The sequence below is a fragment of the Eublepharis macularius genome, chromosome 1 (assembly GCF_028583425.1).
Source record: "Eublepharis macularius isolate TG4126 chromosome 1, MPM_Emac_v1.0, whole genome shotgun sequence".
NCBI lineage: Eukaryota > Metazoa > Chordata > Lepidosauria > Squamata > Eublepharidae > Eublepharis > Eublepharis macularius.
The window spans coordinates 223,802,447-223,822,404 of record NC_072790.1 but is presented as its reverse complement, the minus strand read 5'-3'; the positions used below and the strand labels follow the sequence as shown (position 1 = coordinate 223,822,404).

Below are 19,958 nucleotides of genomic sequence, written 5' to 3'. Positions count from 1 at the left end.
CAGGGGCAAGACCAACCTTTCTCTTTTCTTTCTCTCAGACCTCGAGAAGCCTCTCACCGCCCTTCGATTGGGTACGTCACACGCTGTCCTTTCGTACGTACGTGTAACCGCCGGCTCGCTCATCGAGGCACCGGTCACTACGCGCGTGCGCGACCAGTCACGTGGGTGGTAGAAGCCCTGCGTCTCTAGAGTGGGGAGGGAAGAAAGGGAGCGGTCGGCCCGCGTGCACGCGCGCGCTCCCTCCCTTTCGCTCGCCCAGCCTTGGGCGTACGTAAGCCCCGCCTCCTGCCGTTCAGTCAGTCAGTCAGGCCTGGTGGCGCGGCCTGCTAGTGGGAGAGGGAGCGGGACGCGGGGCGTTTGCCTGAGGTGTGACGCCGAGGAGAGGCATGAAGCCGGGCTTAGCCGTTGCCGCTTGCCTCGACCCGTGAGGAGGCTTGGGAGTACCGCTGCTGCTGCCGCCTCTACCACCTCCCTTCTCAGCCCGCCGCCCACCCGCCGCCCAGCTCGACCGCCGCCTGGGCCGCCATTTTGTATCTCCCGCCCCCCCTCCCTTTACCGGCCCGGGCTGCGTGGTGCGCCTTGCGCTGAGGGGGTGCTCGGAGACACGGGCGGCGGCGGCGGGGAGGCCTTCTGAGGCGGAGCCTGGCGAGGGAGGGGCGCACGGCGCGGGGGGGCCCCCATGGCGAAGAAAACCTACGACCTGCTCTTCAAGCTGCTGCTGATCGGCGACTCGGGTGTCGGCAAGACCTGCGTGCTCTTCCGCTTCTCCGATGATGCCTTCAACACCACCTTCATCTCCACGATCGGTGAGGAAGCGCCGGAGACTCTGCCTCCTCACCCCCTTACGCGGCCATTGACAGGCCAGTGGGAGTTGCCCCTTCCTCTCCACTGTCTGTGCCGCCCCTTGGCTTTGAATAGGGCTTCTTTTCCATCCCCCTTTCCTTCTCTTGTCCTTAGTGCTCCCTCCCTTGGGCGCTCCCTATCGTGGGTGCTTCACTCTCCCACCACAGACGTAGCTGCCTGATCACACTGTGAGACAGAACCTGGGAGAATGGTCACTTTAATCTCCCCCAAGGCATCGTTTTATCGCTATGTTATTACGTTTAGTGTTGTAATCCCGAATCACTGCTTTGGTGTGCTTTGCACAATGTAATCTCTCCCTCCTTCTGCTCTCGCAGGATAGACCTTTTTCTTGATTTATATGTTTCATAGGCTGATTTTCATTTCTCTGCCATGTAGTTAATACATCTCTCCTACAGTCCATCTTTCCTGTAATACCTTTTATTTTCTTGGTGGAGAAATTTAACTACTGTAAACCTTGTTTTATATTGTGGGGATATGTTGCAATACTTGTTCTCCACCCTGGCTGAGAATAACCTCATCTGTCATTGCTGCTCCACAGTGGAGGACCTCTGCCAAATCCCTGTTGTTGGCCTACTTCGTGATGTTAAATACAAGGCATGGTACTGCTTCTGCTGTACTTGCTGGCTCTTGCATACTGTCTCCACTGGACAAGCTCCTGCTACTCCTGCCCATTCTTCTGCTGATTAACAACACCTCACTTTGTTCTTCTCTTCACACTGTCACCTGAAGTGTGTTTGGAGTATCATTATGGCCTAATATCTCTGTCGCTCCTTGGAGTGACATCACTGTCATTCAGGCCTTCTTATTCTCACCTTGCATCCTAAATCTTTAGTTTAGCATGAGTGTTGTTCTCCTTTTATGGAATCTTTCTCCTGCATGTCACACCTCATCATGTGTATCTGTTTTGCATGTTTGTTGGGTTATGTATGTGCAAATAACTGACCATGAGTACAACACTTACAGTTTTTAGTACATTCAATGTTTCTGTTCTCAGGAACTGTGAAATTCCAAAGTAGTCTCCAAGAAAACCTTGTAGATTTCAGAACAAATTGGGAGCAGGGCACAGGATTTAATCTGCTATTTTAGTTGGAGAATATCGAGTATAAGAAAATGAGTTTTGCTTTTCTTCTGGATTTTGTGGATTGTCCTGACTGGAAATAGGATGATAGGTATGTTGGACTTGTCAGAAACTGACAAAAGATGCTTTTTAGAAAGTTATGTTGGGATTGTGCTTTGTTGTCTAATACTGACATACTTGATGTGTTAGGCAGGTGTGACTTCACCCATTTGTATGTTACCTCAGAGATATTTCCAGGGCTGTGTATCCACATTTGCATGCTTTTTATCTTTGAGGGAGAAAAAGTGAGCTCTGATTTGTCTAACTTACAAAAATACCTACTTTGGTACGTTTGAAAATTCCTGGAAAAAAAACCTTAGGTCCCAAAACTTATCTTTTGAATGAAAAGTGAGGTCATCAGTATGCTGAGCTCAATTAATAGCACAGTTTGTGCACTGGAATGTTGTTGTTCAGGCATCTCTGGCTTTGGGCACCAAATGACAAGTGTGTTTCCTTAAGGCATTTCTATTAATTTCCTTTGTCCTGCCTCTAACATAGATGCTTACAAAGTATTCATCTCTCGTGAGCAGGTTACTTTTCAGCAATTAAAAACAATATAGGTGAAATATCTGTCTCCTAACCTGTCGGAAGAAGGTGACAGCAAAAGAATCAAATTGATGATTCAACTGTTGAAATTTGGTATACTTATCTATCTGTAAATCTTTCTGCCAGATTTTGTTAAAACAGGAATGGTTAAATAAAATGCTTTACATGCTTTACTCATTATACAAGAAAAATTTTCCCCAAGATCTCAAGTTACAAGCAGAGGTTTGATTTTTATTATTTCCTGGCCCATGTAGCAGTTCCTTTTAGTTAGTGATACTAATATGTTGAGACCTCTCAGCTGTATCAGCAGCTGGCACTGTTACATGATAAAGACACTGTAGTATACTGTTATTTTTACTAGACTGAGCTCTGATCTTTAGTGCTTTATACTGCCTGTACTGGCTGAGTGGTGTGGTTTAATACTCTTCAGATGTTCTTCTGACCTATATTGTGGAAGGAAGGGATGTGTGCTGTTATTCTCCGTGACCTTGCCCAGAACATTCTAACTGAAACTCAAAGGAGGTAGAGCATGGGAAAGCACAAAGTCTTAATGAAACACAGGTTAATTCACTTTTATCTGAAAGTTTTCCTCTGTAGAATCTAATAGAAATTCAGTTTAGTATGATCCTAATATCTTAAGATTATGCTTAATTTGTTTCAGATGCTGATAACTAATATTCATTAACTTTACTTTGTATAAATTTGCTGTAAACGACTTTCCATGGTGATAGTATATTTTGTCAAGGTTCTGTGGAGTAGGTTACCTTAAAGTCATTTCACATACATTTGCAGAGATGAACTTAATATTTTCTAATTGCGCTTTCAGTAGGAGGTAATAGCCAGTTTTGTTTCTCAGTTGTATTCATGCATATGTATTCATGCCTAGAAAATATAATGGGTTAGGTGCATTAATCTGTTGTATCTAAAATAAGTCTTGTGGCACCTTATGTCAGCAAGCTTATGGCATAGCATTTAACTGGCTGAACCCCATTTTGTGAGATGCATAAAAAATGACATTTTTTCTTGCGCTGTGGCATTTAGTACAGACAACTGGCTTTACTGAGTTGAACTTCTGATGATTTACTTTCACAGTCTTTCCTAGTTGCAATCTAATATTTGCTTGGAGGTGCTCAGGCTTATATATAGACCCTTGCCTGGTCACCCATGGAAAAGAAGAATCCTCTTGGCACTTTGAGGTAGGGGAGCCTTACAGAAGATGTCTTCTAGATCCTTACAGTGACAGTGTATTTGTAAGTGTATGTGTGGGCATGTAGGCTACTATCTTTAAACTTATTTGCAAAGTTGGGAGTGGCTATTTATAGACTATCAGTCTGTGGCAAGCCTCTGAGCATAATATTTAAATACTAGAGGCTTCTTCTGTAAGTACTATTGCAGGCACTAGCAAACTACACTGTTTCTGTAACTACTGCATAATAACTTCCCCTAAAGAGAGGCAGCCGAAACTTCAAATATTAGTCACTAAAAGTTCTAGTGTGGCTTGCTATTCTTTGTCTGCTGATAGGTGAAGTCAGGGCACTTTTTTCCCCGTACTGATGCCTTCAAGTTTTGCTTTCTTTTGTAGCCCTTAAACAAGTCCTGACAGATCTACTCATTTCCAAGTGGAACAAAACTTCACAACTGCCTGCCTCATTTAACAAAGCAGCAGCAATCGTAATACCTAGACTTTTTGACACTGATTTGGTATAAGGATCAAATTTATTTATTTCAGGGAGCAATAGTTTTTCAAAATGAAGGGCTTTTTGATAGTGTTGGTACACCTGCTAATATAGTACTTTGTTATTTTTAGTTGTGGCCCAGCTTCTGCTTGCAAAGTAAGTTACTGGGTGGAGGGCAGATGAATTCAGTACTCTGGCTAGGGTTGCTATAAATACACCCCAGTGCGAAAATCCACAAGTCATCATAAGTGCCTTGAACAGAGCAAGGATTCTGTCTTCCAAAGCTTGCTGTGACGTTTAAACCAGTCTTAAGAAAGCTTATTAAATTAGAATCTATCTTGCATTTGGATGTTAGTTTGAGATTTTCTGCATTGGAGTCAGCTTTTGAGAATGTTCTCCTTGTTTTCCCCCCTTACCTCCATTCCACCCAGGCTGTCATTCAATTAGTTTCAGCAACATCTGCTCTGTTCACAAGTAGAAGTGGTGCTTATATTGAAGAGTTGCTAGCCTTCATGAGCCGTGAAGTAGTATTCACATGTTTTTGGAGTACTTAGATGTTTATTTCTTGTGGGTTAAAGAGCTGCTCATGTAAGGTGACAGCAATTAAAACACACTAGATTTGTCATTTGACTTGCTTGCCATTTAAAAATTACTTTAGATAGTCTAGTCACTTATTGGGTTGAGTGAATGACTTGGGACTTCCTGCCCTTTACTACTACCAGTACCAGATGTGTTACCTGTTCTATTATTGCACATAAGTTGGAGCTGTTTGCTTTCATATATAGGTAACTTTTGAACAATTACAGTGGGTAAAGAGATATTTGTATACTTTTTGTTGGAGTGCTTAGGTAAAGAAAACGGCTGAGAGAGAGCACAGTGAAATAGGATATTGAGGATGCCATGAAAGATCTGTATCCTTGATTTCCTGAGTGCATGGCTATGAGGAACTATTATGGAAGCAGTGTTCTTCAAGGCAGGCTGAATACCTGTGAGGCTTGGGGCACTCTGTTGCAACTGCTTGTATAAGTAGCTTCAGAAATAATAGTTGTAGCCATAATTTGATTTCTAGCATTGAGCTGTGTAGTAAGGAATTGATGCCTCCAAGATTTATGATTATCCTACCTCTGTCTTTATAGCCTCTGTCCTAACATTAATCAGTGAATGCTTTCCCCCTTTCTCTTCTAGATGGCTTTATTTTGTGTGTGTGTGTGTGTGTGTGTGGATAGAGTTGAACTAGGATAAAGGTATGTTCTCAAGTTCTTGTATCTTACTTTTCCACTTATGGGGAAAATGGTCTGTTTTCCTACCTCTCAAATGTCAGCTATAGCAACTTAATGGGGAGAAGGAATGAATGGAATACAGCAGGACTGGGAAGGAACAGCATCCCACTGTTATGTTCTGCTCTCCTACACACTCCCTGCTGGTTGTAAATCAGAACAAGACTGCATTTTTTTCTGTTGCAGTTACAGAGCGAGATGGCCCTGGTCTCAAAATTTCTACTTGAGCAATCAAACTTCATTCAGATAGCTAGGTGCTTGTTCAGGCCCAACCGTCATCCTTTTCCCGACCCTAACAATTTTTGACATTTTCCTCTAGGTTCCTAAAATAACTCTTTAGTTGCTTTACAGTATTTTGTCAGGGGTAGATCTCAGATGTCTGCCTTAAAGGAAACAGAATTTAAGAAAAATAACATTTTACAAAAGTCAGTACCTCTTGCAGTATTGTTTGTTTTACAATGATTCCATGTCTTACAGATTCAGGACCAACTACGTATTTTCCCACTTCAGTTGTGTGTAAACAGTCAAATCCTTATGAACAGCAGCAGTTGAACATGTTTTGTTTTGAGAAGAAAGCTGTAAACTGATTGTTGTAATGGCTTGCATTTCTTTGTGTAGTATAAGCTTTAAGAAAATGTGAAGGAAATTTTAGGACTGAGCATTTTAAGGAAATAAAAGAGAGTTATTGACAAGATACAGTGACTTCTACAGCCATGTGAAATTAGCATTTCACTGTTTGCAGCTGCTAATCTGGCTGTCCCCTTTGTTGTTAAATTAGTCCTAGGACATAGGCTACACAGGAGTCCTGCTTTTGTACTTTGGAGTATAGAGAGGAAAACAGCTACTGTCCCACATCTTTCAGTTTTCAAGTAACAATATATTGGATCCCAGATAATCAACTAAATGATGCCTTTTTGACTTGATGCCATGACAAAGGCAATTGCAGTTTGCTGAAATCAACACAAGAATGATCTTGCTGGACCAAATCAAGGGTTCGTCTAGATATCCATGAGGAACTTGTATACATGTAGTAATCAGAAACGCATTACTTCTGGTTGTTGCTATTATGATACTTTTCATGAATTTCTCCAACAGTCTTTAAATTCCAGTGAAGTTAGGGGTCGTCATTGCTTGTTCAAGGAATGGATTTACTTTGTTTACTGTGTCAAGTGAAGAAAAGCTTTCACTTTTTAAAAAGCCTTCCAAATAATTAAGTTCATATGAAGCATAGTTTTTGTCTGTGGAGAGGATACATTCCATTACTTATTGCTTTCTCTATACCAAAACATTTTTAAACTTCATTTTACTTCTGTATCACACAATGTGAGTCCAAGTTTTTGAATTTTTGAGAACTGTTCAGCAGGTTGGCTATTAAGAACAAAAATAGGAGTGGAGGAGGGGTGATGTTTCAAAATATGTTGGCAAAAGTCTTCAGCTTCTAGCTTTCTTACAAGGGCCACCAGGAGATATTGTTGTCTCTACTAGATCAAATGGTACTGGGATACAAACCAGATTTTAAGATACACAAAGGCTTCAGGGATGAAGAAGCAAAAGAAGTGTTTCCCTTTGAAATTGTAAAAAAAAAATTGTAAGTAGTTCATTAGAACTTCACTCTTCTGATTGTAATTTTATAAAGCTGTTCTACATCATTCATAATCTTATAAAGCTATAGACTGCACCCTCTCAGAGTGAGCTGCTAAACTTAACCTTCAGCTGTTTCAGCCTGTTTTCATAAGAACCTACTTCCCAGTCATTTTACTTGCTCTCAGTAGCTTATTCTCCTGTTCTATAACTTACCTATTCATTTGCCCTACTTTTCTCCTGTCATAGTCAGGACCCAAGGTGGGTAATAACGATAAATACAAATAGTCATCTATTAAAATCATAAAAACAGGTAAGTCAAAGCCCACATCTACATTCAAGCTGTCTTAAAGAGCTCCCTTTTAAAGCTTCACTGCAAGGCACTTGCTTCGTTTCTTCCAGGAGGCTGTTTCACAGCTGTGGAGCAGCAATTGAAAAGGCCCAGGCATGAACTGTAACAGACTATATTCTCAAAGTTGAAAGAATTGCTAGGAGACCCTATTGGGTGGAGCACAGTTGCTGCATGGACTTATATAAGGAGAAGCAGCTCTTTCTAGGTTATGAGGACTTTTAAAAGTAAGCATCAGCACTTTAAATTAAATCAATAGGCAGCCAATGAAGTCAGTTCAGTAGTGGTGGTTCTGAAAGATGGCCCCTGATAATAAAAAGGCTGTCACATTTTGTACTACCTGAAGCTTCCAAATGATCTTCAGTGGCAGCCCCATGTAGGATTGTATTACAGTAATCTACCTTCAAACATGAATGACCAGATGGATCAGTGTGGCCAGATCAGATGTCTGCAGAAATAGGGATAACTTCCACATTAATGCAAGATTTTAATTGAGTTCTTTAATGAAATTGCAAACATCTTGTCAACCAGTATTACCTCAGCTTTATTTGGATTCAGTTGATTCTCACTCAGCCACATGACTACCACATACAGGCAATGGCTCAGCATAGAGATGACTCTTCCTGGTAGTTTAGATCAGGTGATATATAGCTGGGTGGTATCAGCATTTGATGACACCATGTTCCCTTATATATAATCTTGTTCAGGGATCTCACAGGTACTGAACGCTACATTGGAAGGAGCTGAACCTTGTGGGGACATCTCCGCCTCCACCCCCAAGGATTGTATGGATCTGATTCTGTATTTCCCACCTGGAGCTATTCTTTTCCCACTATCTTGTTTGTTTGTTTTATTTGACTTATACCCTGCCCTTCCCGCAAGTGAGCTCAGGGTGGCTTCCAACAAAATATATTATTAAAATACAATAAAACATTATTACAAATAGCATAAAAACCAATATTAATACACAATTATACCAACAGCATAAAAATTGCTCGTTGAGTACAGCCTACTTGAAAGGGCTTAACCCATTTGAAAACTACTCTACCAAATTGGCTCCTCCTCTAGACGATTTAGCAGTACTGTGCAGACCATGGAGTTAAAAGCAGCAAAAGATCTGATAGCAATAGCAAAGACGTACTCCCCTTATCTGAATGCTAAGATAATCTGCCTCTGAAGTCGCCTGTCCTGAAGCCGTGCCTAAAGCTTGACTGAAAAAGGTCAAGGGCAGATGTGTCATCCAAGTAAACCTGGAGAAGTTCTGTTGCCTGTTCAATAATTTTCCCATAAAAGGTGGACTTGATACAGGTTTATTTGCTGAAGATTTCTTTAATAAAGGTCTGATAATTGCTTCATTCAGGGACCTCAGAAAAAGTACTTCCAGTAAAGAGGCACTCACCATTTTCTGGATCAGAGTTCTTGTTACCTTGCCATAAGATTTTTCAAACCATGAAGGGTGTGGGTCTGGACTGCAGGTGGTAGTTTTCACATACCTCAAGATCTTGTTGATATCACTCAGGGAAATTAAGCTGAACTGACAAAACCTAGATGGTGCTAAAGAAACCCCAAGCAGCTGTTTACAGCAGGCTAAGAACTTCTTCCTCGCATCACTGAGGATGGACAGGAACTTAAAAAGGCAGTAACCTACCATCCTGCCCTCTATCATATTAGGCCATCATTGTTTGTAACTGGACAACCAGCATTGTTAATGGTATTCTAAGTATTTGTATGCCATGTTTATATTATCCATTTATTGTACTTGTTGCTTTACTCATCCTTTGCTAATATTAAACCTTATCAGGATATGTGCGTGTAAAAAATTTTCCCAGTGTCCAGCTCACACTGAATTTCATCTGTCATTGTGTTTCCCATTTACTCAGTTTGAAGTGGACGTTTTGAAGCTTTTCAAACTTTGTTCAGTTTTCAGCTTACTGGATTATTTGATGTCATCAGTAAACCTGCCTGTCTTGATAATTCTCTGACTCCAAATTAGAGTTGCATGTTAAATAAGCATCTGCCCCCAACTTACCCTTGCGGACTCCACTGTTTATTTCCTTCTGTTGTGAAAACTGTCCACTTTGGATCCTAGTTTTTCGGCTATTATCCTTAAGAGGACCTGCCCACATTTATCTCATGACTACTGAATTTGCTTAAACTTCCTAGAAATCCCAATCTGTATTTAACTCCATGATGGATGGAGGGTTTTAATGCATACTATAAACTTAGACAACTATGTAAGCAACTAACAACTGAATTTTTTGTGTAGTATAAACCTTTGTCTAATCCATTGAAGTAAAAATGTAGAGTTTCTTTTTTCAGATTGTAGTATGTGGACTTATTTTCTCAGATTGTAATAATTAGTATAAATATTTCCATTATGTTAAATCAAAAAGCGGATTTTTGGGTGTAAGCGTATATTATGTACTGTAAGGATAAAACTTCAGATGTTGTTTATTATGGTGCAGAGTTGTAAGGCCCCTGTGAATGAAAGGTTTCTCTAATGTTCAAACTGTAACTGGAAGGCTAAACTGCTTTAAGTTTTCTGGGCACTGCATCTGACAAAGAGCTGTGGTTCTCGAAAGCTTATGCTACAATAAAGTTGGTTAGTCTTAAAGGTGCTACTGGACTCCTTACTATTTTGCTACTACAGACTAACACGGCTAACTCCTTTGGATCTGGGCACTGTGTAACACTTGTGAATTCTATGGAATACACTGAACAGCAACTGAAGGGAGGATGTATTCATGGACTCAAGTATATGTTTTAAATGAGCTTGCTTTGTCTGATATCATTTGTCAGCCCCCTCCCCCCTTGTAGCCAAGTGAATAGAATATGTACTACATGTTGGATATTGCAGTGATGAGTTTGAGTTTCATGTTTTTCTCATCATGTTAAGTCCTGTGAAGAAGGCCAAGTTATAGACGACCTGTTTATAGAAGACTTGTGCTTTTAGGAAAGCAGTAGATTTCCTTGAATTTCAAATAGAGACATATAGGCCCAGAAAAAATGTTTTGTGGACTTTCAGCTTTTCCAGTGGGAAAGTTTAGAGGGAATTTCCTATGAAGAGGGAAATTCCTATGAAATACTTTCTCTTTTGGAATGAGTGAATTACTTTTTAAGTAATTACATTAGGACAATCTGCAGCAATAGCTACTGATAATTCCTACATTTATAGTAGAGTTCAAACATATCCTTGAAAATATTGTTTTTAAAATATGAATAATTCTGACAATTATTAATACGCTGTAAAGAGTCTAGTGTTTTCAGTGTTACAAAGTTTAACTTGATATCTAAATGTGTTGTTAGTCCTGTTGTGACTATATGAGTTTGTTTTCTTATTTTCAGTTTGTTTTTTCCTACCTCAGGTGGCAGAAACTAAGATACACATACCAAGATTGCATAGGGTACAACATATCCCAGCAATATCAAATATTGCAATTTTGCTTATAATAATAACATTCGATTTATATACCGCCCTTCAGGACAACTTAATGCCCACTCAGAGCGGTTTACAAAGTATGTCATCATTATCCCCACAACAATAATCACCCTGTGAGGTGGGTGGGGCTGAGAGAGCTCCTGTGACTAGCCCAAGGTCACCCAGCTGGCTTCAAGTGGAGGAGTGGAGAGTCAAACCCGGCTCTCCAGATTAGAGTCCCGCACTCTTAACCACTATACCAAACGAAGGCATTTATTTTAAAATTCATAAATATTTGAATTAATGCAATTTTATATGCTAAGTTATAAATTATGCATTTTACATTGTTAAAGCTATAAAATGTTACATTTGATAGGAAAGCAAGTATTGCATAGTTGAATTCCCCCTGAATTTTCACCCCCCCTCCCATAAAAGAGGAAACTGTTCCATGGATTCAGAATCTTCAGAAACTTGATATGTCTACTTCCAGACGATGATTCATCTCTACCTAATCTTTCTCATGTTCATTGTTTTGGCAACTTTATGAAAGGGTCAAGTGGGCTTTTCTATTCTTTTTATTGACTTGACTGGAATTTAAGTCAGTCTCTCTCAAGTTTCATACTTTGGAATAGCACTGGGATGTGATAGGAGCTACAGTGGAATGGGAAATCTGTAAATAAACTCATTGCCTCCCTTTCTCATGTTGAAACTATTCTACAGGCTGAAGATGGCTTTGGATCCAACTTATTTAAATTGCAATGGGTAAAAAAAAATCAATATATACTAATGATGTAAAAATGAACATTCTAAATTAGTAATGCAAAAACTTTCCTGTTATCTTACTGACAAGTGGTGTTGCTTAGTGTTGAAGCCAGTGAGTACAAAGACAAAAGCCAAATGTGTTCTTTGTGCAGATAAAGTTACAGATTTTTGTAACATATTGTTCATTTCTAGTTCTTCCTGTTAAGGCGGCCTTGATTCTATAGTATCCCTTGCTTTAATTGGATGTGTTCATCCTCCCCCCCTCCCCTTTGCTCATGGGAATTGATAAGCCATTGCTTGATGGGGACCACGATCAGGTTTAAAACAGTCTGGTAATATGAGTAGATATTGCTGTTTCAGCATCTACTGTCTTTCCAAGAACAAGAGATTGTTTTAGCTGTAAGTTCCCAAATTGCTTGGGTATAAGAATGTGAAAACTGGTCTGATTCAGGAATACAAAAGATCATCTAATTTGCACCCTGTCTCTGGTAGCGCCTAGTCAGAGATGCTTTTGAAGCTCACAAGCTGCATCATGGAGGTGGCTGTCTTCTATTTGCCTCATTTAGTAACCAAAGGTATACTGCCTCATAATATGAAGGTTACGTTTCAAGCTATTCTGGTTAGTTATATCTAAATGGTTTATAAATCCGTCTCTGCCAACAGTGATAACCGTTCCTCTAAGTGAGCCATTCATGCAACTATCTTGAATAAGAAAGGCCTTGAAAATGAGTTCATAATCGATTTTCCCCAGCAATAAAGCTGCTTCCTTTTGCAGTTTGCGAAAGCTATGTCCCAAAAATCTTAATCAGGGGTTTCAAGCTTATGGTCTGTGGACTGCATTCAGCTTACCAAGGGCACTCATGCAGCCCTTGAGACAGCCTCGGTCAGGGAAAATGGGTGGGTTTTCTCCTTATTTTTAAAGCTGCATATTAAGAAACCAATATTTCAGCTATGAAGGGCAAATTTGGGGAGTCAGCTTCTGTCTCTGTGGTCAGCCTGGCTGTGACTTGCCTGTAAAGGAGGCAAGGCAATTTCTTTAGCTTCTAGGTTAAAGAGCTGCACTGCACATGCTCAGAGATACTCTCTGTCTCTGAGAAAAACGTGAGTTTGCAGGTATTGCTTTCTCTTTCATCTGTGGTCCTATGAATACTTCCTTGAGAGGAGAAATGCACTGCCTAAGGAGAAGGGGGACAGATAATCAGGAGCTGGCCCTCCCTGTACTGAGCAAAAGGTGGAAGATAAATCTGTCGCGCTTGTTTGCATAGTGAAAAGTTGTTGCCTGCCTGCCCTGTTGTGAGTGAACTCCAGCTCTGCTCATTTAGGGTTGGCACTGCACAGCGCTGCTTCCTTGGTTCTCATCTCTCTGTCTGAAGGATAGTGGGGTCCCGAGGCAGGTAAAGTGAGTGAACGAGAGCACCAGTTGCATGCTGCACTGGTCTCCATGAGTGGCAGCATTGTGTGGTGCCTCTGTTACCCTCTTCTGCCCCCACTCCTTCACTCCCTCCCTTGTATTTTTTCCTCCACACCCCATTTCTTCTTTCTTCCCTTTCTCTCTTTCCCAGCCCATGCTCTTTTCTTCCTTACTGTCTTGTGGGGATGAGGGGCCAGTATTGGAGAATCCAGGACTCAGTCAGATAGCATGACTAGAAATGTCTACCAGTATCAGGGCGGAGCCTGGGGAGGGTTATAGAAGGGATGGTGGTGGGAGCTTTAATTCAGGTGTGGAGCTATGAGTGTAGCCCCTGAACGTCTGTTGGGTAGGGAATTTAGTCCTTTGCTCTCTTAATCTTGACTTCGCTGATCTTAATAGTACTTCTGATTTGGGCATGTGTTTAATGGGCAGTGGTCTGTATTAATTTTAGTGATGTATTTAAGCTGTATTTATTAATCACTTTGTTTTGGTATGTGGGTTGCCCTATGATTCTGTTACTGGAAATGGCTATTTATCTTGCAAGTAAATTGTTGCCCTTGAAGGAATTTGGGTGGGGAGACTGATGGGAAACCTCCCCCCTCCCACTTCAGGAATGAAGCAGTCATAATTTAAATACTCCAATATAATCTTGAGCTTTCTTTCCAGGATCCTTTAAACTGTGGGGTTTTCTCCTTAGTTTAAAGGGGTTTTTAACGGGTGGTTACTTGAAATCAGAAGGAAAAGCACTTCCTCCAGTCCAGGTTAACACAAATGGAATGACTAAGCTGTTGAGGGGGCAGCCCCCTAGAGCGCCCAAAAAGTGGGCAGGGGAGAAATTACATCATGCATCAGCTGAAGTACACAGTTGGGTGAGCTTCTCCCTGAAATGAATTTTATTTCTAGATCTGAAGTGTTGAAGGAAGCAAATTACTGCATTAACTGTTTCCCATAAGACTTTAAGCAGGTTGCAATCTGAGCATTGTTGGAGCTGTTGATAATTTGTAATGAGCTTGGATTTTTAAATATATATTTATTGTAATTGTAATATTACAGCTCTGTAGACTGTATAATTTTATGCAACTTACTTTCTTTTATCACAGGACAGATTTTAAACTGGATTTGACCGTGATTAATCAGAACAGCACTTTTCTGCTGTTCCTCTCTCTTTTTGCACTCTCTGGTATCAGTGCATGCCTTGAAGAGGAGGCAGTTAAAACTTCCATTGGCAACAGCTCCTTTCTCAAACCATACTTAAAACAAGGTGATCTGTAGATGGTTACAGGTGGGGCTGCAGAAGCTTTTGAAAGAATTGTGGGTGTATTTTGTATGTATTGCTACTACAGTTGCACCAACCCTCCTGTTTGCAAAGTTTATTTTATTTATGATCCAAATTTTGGTGGCAGTGCATCAGCGAAACAAAATCTTAATTGGAGGGTGAGCTAACTGTCTCATTTAAATCAAAAGTTGTCAGCACAGGATTGGAAATCCTCAATTCTTTTAGATCCAGTTCTACAACCCTGCCTTAATTTTCATGTAAAATGTATAGTGGCCCTGCCCTTTCTTTTCGTAGCAGTCATTTGCTTAATCTTGCTAGGGTGTAAGATGGAACAGATATACTAGGTGTGGCATGTACTGCTTAATGTATGGGGGCTTTCCTCTCAAACCATTTCAATTATAATTTTAAATATTGCAGGAATGAAATGTATCTGTTGCTATGGCCATCTTAGTCTAGATGGCCTCTCGGTTTAGAAGAGCATAATTATTGGGTCCATCTAGCTTAGCACTCTAATTCCAGCATTTGTGTGTTAGCTTGAAACAGACTTACTGTCAATCCTTATGGGTTATTGTAGGCATAACGGTACTTAATGAAAGATCTTCGCCCTTCTCTAACTTTTTCTTCTGTCATGCTTTCTTGATGCTGACTACAACTGCAGTTAAAACATTGACACGCAGTGTTCCATTTTAACAAGTCTTGAAGTTAATTGGCAAATGTTAAATGTTAAAAAGAAAACAACAGTTAAGGTTTGTGGCAGAAATTCTTACTAGGTTGCTAGCAAAATTCATATTTTCTGATTTTTTTTTAATACTGGGTCAGCACAGCTCTAAAATATTGTAGTTCATTGTTTTGAGATAGTGTTGATAGCTGTAATGACAGCTAATGTTGTGACTATTTTCTCTCCAAAGGAAAAAAACCAGTTAACAAAACAGGTTGTCTTTGTAGTGGGGATGATTTTTCTCCACAATCAATCCCCCAATTATTTATTTGTTATTTATAGTCCACCTTTCTCACTGAGACTTGAGGTAGATTACACTGTGAAAGTCAATACAGTCAACGGCTGTTCAGTAAACAGTAGGCTATGGATTCCAGAAGTTTGGTGGAAGCAAGCATCAGTTTGAAAACAAGCATAATTCCGAATACAGAGGTGAAATATTGCTGAACCAAAACATAAGTAATTTAACATGACACATTAAACAATGTAGAAACTACCCAGTAGGAGCATATCTACATCTACAGACAGTACCCTGTAGTCCTGTATGCGTTGGTAAAGAGGACAGTCCTGTCTCTTTACCAAAGCATCCTTCTGAGCCATTTCTTAGAGCATAGTTCTGTTGCTTGAATGAAAAAGCCCTCCTGAATAAAATTGCATGTCTCAGTAGCTAAGAGAGCCTTGGGCAACTTCATTTCCTGTTTTTAGTCTCTCAGTTACAAATTAATATATTAACAATGTAATGAGCCTAGGAACCATGAACCAACTGAGCATGCAGAAAGTCCCAGACTGTATCCCTGAAAACTCCAGTTAAAGGATTAGGTGATGTGAAAAACCTCTACTTGAGATTATGAGCTTCGAAAGTCAACTCCAGCCCTTTTAATTGTTCCTGGAAACCGATTGGGAGCCAGTGTAGATGTGCCAGAGTTTGAAGCCATATGGTCAGTATGATCCACTTCAATCAACGTGCTGACTGCAGCATTCTGCGTCAGTTGAAGTTTCCAAACACTTTTCAAGAGCAGCCCCATCTTGAGCACGTTGCAGTAGTCTAATATAGATGCAACTAGGACATGCAACACAGTGGTTAGATCTTCTTCGCTCAAGAAAGGCTGCAACTGTTAGAGGTTGTAAAAGGCAGTCATGGCCACAGCTGCCAGTTGTTATCCAGCACTAGGCCAGTGCCCAACAGCACCATCAGACTACAGACTCCTTCTTTCAAGGGGAGTACAACCCCATTCAGAACAGGCGACACCTTAAATCCTTCAGACCGTCCAGTTACCAGTAGCACTTCAGTCTTGACAGAATATTAAACTTCAGTTTATTTAGCCTTCATCCACTCCAGAACTGCCTCCAGGCACTGGTTCAGGGTTTCTGCAGCCTCCCTGGGATCAGCCAGAAGCACAAGATAAAGCAGAGTGTCACCTGCATATTGGTAACAACCCAGTCCAAATATCCAGAGGACCTCACCCAGAAGTTTCTTGTAGATGCTAAAGCGCATAGGGGACAAGATGAAACTCGTGGGACCCTGCAAGCCAAAAAGACAAGGAACTGACCAGCAATCCTTCAGTACCACCTTCTGAAACCTACTGTCCAGATAGGAGCAGAACCGCTGCAAAACTGTTCCTCCCAGTCCCAGCCTGGAAAGGCTGTCCAGAAAGATGCCATGATCAGTGGTATCGAAAGCCATTGGAGAGGTCCAGGGCAATCAACAGTCACACTCCCTATGTCCATCTCCCAGTGCAGAATATCCAACAGGGTGACCAAGGCTGTTTCAGTCCCATAACCAGATTGGTTTTTAGACCTAACCAGTCTATAAAAAACTGCATGAATGAAGTAATTTCTCAGCATCCCTAGTTATAACTCCTGATAACTGCGACGATTTGCCCCTCCTCCAGATAATTCAGTTTGGTTTTTGTTTTCAGATTAGAAAAATATGTACAATCTAGATAAAGAGGGCCTGAAGTGACTTCTCATGATACAAAAGCTTTATTCTTTCTCTGCTGTTCACTGTTCCTCCACTGTTGCTTATCATATCTGTCTCCTCTTTAATACAAGATCATATTTCAGTTCAGAAAGACTCTTCCATGCATTGCTTAGTTGTTTTGTACTTAGACAGTTGTTAAATTCAGGTCAGACTAGCATGGCAGTATAACAGACTAAAATGGCATTTATAGAATTTTGAAAGGTTCATTACTTCTATTTTAATTTCAGACTAATGAGGGACTGAATTTATTTTGTTTATTTGCCTCATTTGAGGATGAGGTTTTCCCCCCAAATACTGTGACTGTGCTTACCTGGGGTTCTCCTAGGTACTGTGGGAAAGGAAGATACAGATACTTGTTCTCATGTAAATGGTTTTAGAGAGCTGCTGGTGGCTTTGATTTCCCCTCCCCCAAGATCTTTTTGCATGGAGTGGAACCCTTGAATGCTTTCTGTTGGAGGCATATTACTTTACTTATTAAAATATGTATATTCTGCCTTTCTTCTTGGCTCAAGAGGAGTTGATGGAATTCTCCCCCAAGTAGTAGTGACAAATCAGGATTTGTCTTAAATTCAGAGTCATCACGATTTTGAGTAAACACAGTAGTGAAGGGGTAGACTTCATGAGTGGGAAAATATGGGAGCACAAATGCATATAAAGTTCAGTATGACTTTTTTGCTTGCAAAAATATTGTTCTGAGAATCTGAAGAGGCCTAAAAGCTGCTTAGAAAATCTTCTGATAATTCTAGGAAAAGATACAAGGGAGCTGAGTAGGTGAAAGTAAAATGCTCATGACTCATAGGTATGACTCATGATTTGACATGTAGAATGGATAGTGCCAGAGGCCTTAGCCTCACTAATGGGTTGTAATTTAGCAGTTGAATTGTACTTGCTGGAGAGCTCTTTCCCAATTTTCCTTCAGATATGTTTAATCACTTTGTGTATGCTCTGAAGCCAATTTGCACATCAAAATATATTAATGCACCCAGGCTACAGCATGCTTGACTTGAATTTGGAGTGATGTGATGCTTTCTAAAATGCATAGGTTAACTAGCTGCGAAATTTAGTTTCCATTTGCTTGAGACTGGATATTAAGCAAATGAAACTTGCAAATGACACTAAAGGAGGAAGAAGAGGACTGAGAAGCTATGTAGAATAGGATTACCCTACAGAACTGGAGTGCTAAAAATAGAATGAAACGTTAATGGTGCTAAAAGCATTTGGGAAACAACTGAATTTATCGACTGTGAGATTTCATGAGCTAGAAAATGACAATGGAAAAACGATCTCTGGAGATTGAGTGCTGAAATCATTACATTTCTGAGGTATACACAAATTCAAATTAAGAATATTTTCATAATTTTTGCATGAGATTCAGTTTTTACTTCTGGGACAGAGCACTGAAGCCTCATTCTCACCATCACCACCACTAGTGGGGTGCTTTTTCAAAAGGAAGATTTGATATTTTATTGTATCTTGTACATTTTTAATTAGATTTATGTTACCTTGAGCCCCTGAGAAAGTTGGGTTATAAATATTTTAATCATAAATAATCCTTCTAGCTTCTGAGGCTTCAGGGGGCAGATTCTAGCCCTTATAATTGCATATAGGAAGCTAAATTTTGTATGTCTGTGGGATTATAATGTATATGTAGCTGTGATGGTGAGCCACTAACCTGACCCAACAAAGAAGGCAGGTGCAGTGGGCTGTATTGGGTGAAATGCTTTTAACACATATCAGGATGTGTAAGTTCTTTGTAAAAGGTACCTGTGAGGCTATATCTGAAGTTGGTCAGTCTTGTGTTCATGGAGAATAAATTCAAAATAGAGAAGAAAAAATTAAAGGGCTCTGCTGGATCCAGGATCATGTTGCTAGCAGTGGCCAGTGAGAAGCTTCCTGAAAAGGCACAAGCAAGGTGGAGACATGAGAAACCGGTAAAGATCTGGAAAAAGAACTAAGTCCCATGGATATTTTATTATGAGTTTAACAAAAGGAGGCTAAAAAAACCCTCTAAACATTTTGGAGAGCATTAAAAAAAAAAACTACTCGAGTGAATATTGTTCTTTTTTGGAATGAGTAAAATGCCTTTAAACTCCGTTTTAATCAATAGTGGTAGTATCAGGGTTTTTATGAAAGAATCTACAACATTACATAATTCCTGTGTAAACTATGAACATACGTAGCATATTTTCAAGGATATATTATGTTTAAATGTGATTGATTTGCCCACACTCAACATGCTGCAATTTATCTGATAATAGATTATTTAAGAGCTTATTATTTTCAGTGCTGTACAGTTTATACAGTTGATAGATAGTATTTTATAAGGTTATTTGGACAGAAACACTTCTGATTGCTACAAAACTTGTTTTCCATTCAATGTTTATTAGTTCTGACTTCTCAATATGCACGCACGCATTTGGTAAATCTTAATTTTTTTTACTGAATCTGAGAAAAAATTCGGAATTCCTCAAATTCCAAATTGATTCTCTAATTCAGTTCAAGTATTTCTGAAAAATTCAGCCTTTGCTTTCTATGGGAAAATCACTCTGGGAGATATCCAGTGAGATGGAGGGGTAATTTTTCAACCAAACATCACCACATTTGGAGGGAACCTACTGATAACTGCTCTCTAAGGATCCCACAAGTTTCATGAATATTGAACCCAAGGGGCCAATTTTATGGACCCCCAAAGAAGGTGCCCCCAGCCACTCTCCATTATTCACTATGTGGGAAAGTATCTGTGAGCTATCCAGGGAGCTGGGGGTGGCATTTTTCATGCAAACACCACTAAATTTCATAGGGATCTACCCCTGACTGTCCTCTAATGAACCTCCCAAGTTTCAGGAAGATTTGACACTGGGAGCCAGCTCTATGGGCCCCTGAACAAGGTGCCTCCAGCCACTCCATTGTTTCCTATGGGGAAAGAAAGCTGACTCCCATTGCAGAAACACAGTGGGGCAAAGCTTGCCATGGCCCAGGCACACT

At 40.3% G+C, this 19,958-nt stretch overlaps 1 protein-coding gene across 1 annotated transcript in view; it reads left to right on the top strand.

Moving 5' to 3' along the window:
- Window positions 1–316: 316 nt before the first annotated feature.
- RAB10 (RAB10, member RAS oncogene family) overlaps window positions 317–19,958 on the top strand; it is a 40,246-nt gene continuing 20,604 nt past the window's right edge. Inside the window, exon 1 of the mRNA XM_054989055.1 lies at window positions 317–806. Coding sequence (XP_054845030.1) covers window positions 680–806 — 127 coding nt within the window. The 5' untranslated portion in view covers window positions 317–679. The remainder of the gene's footprint in view (window positions 807–19,958) is intronic.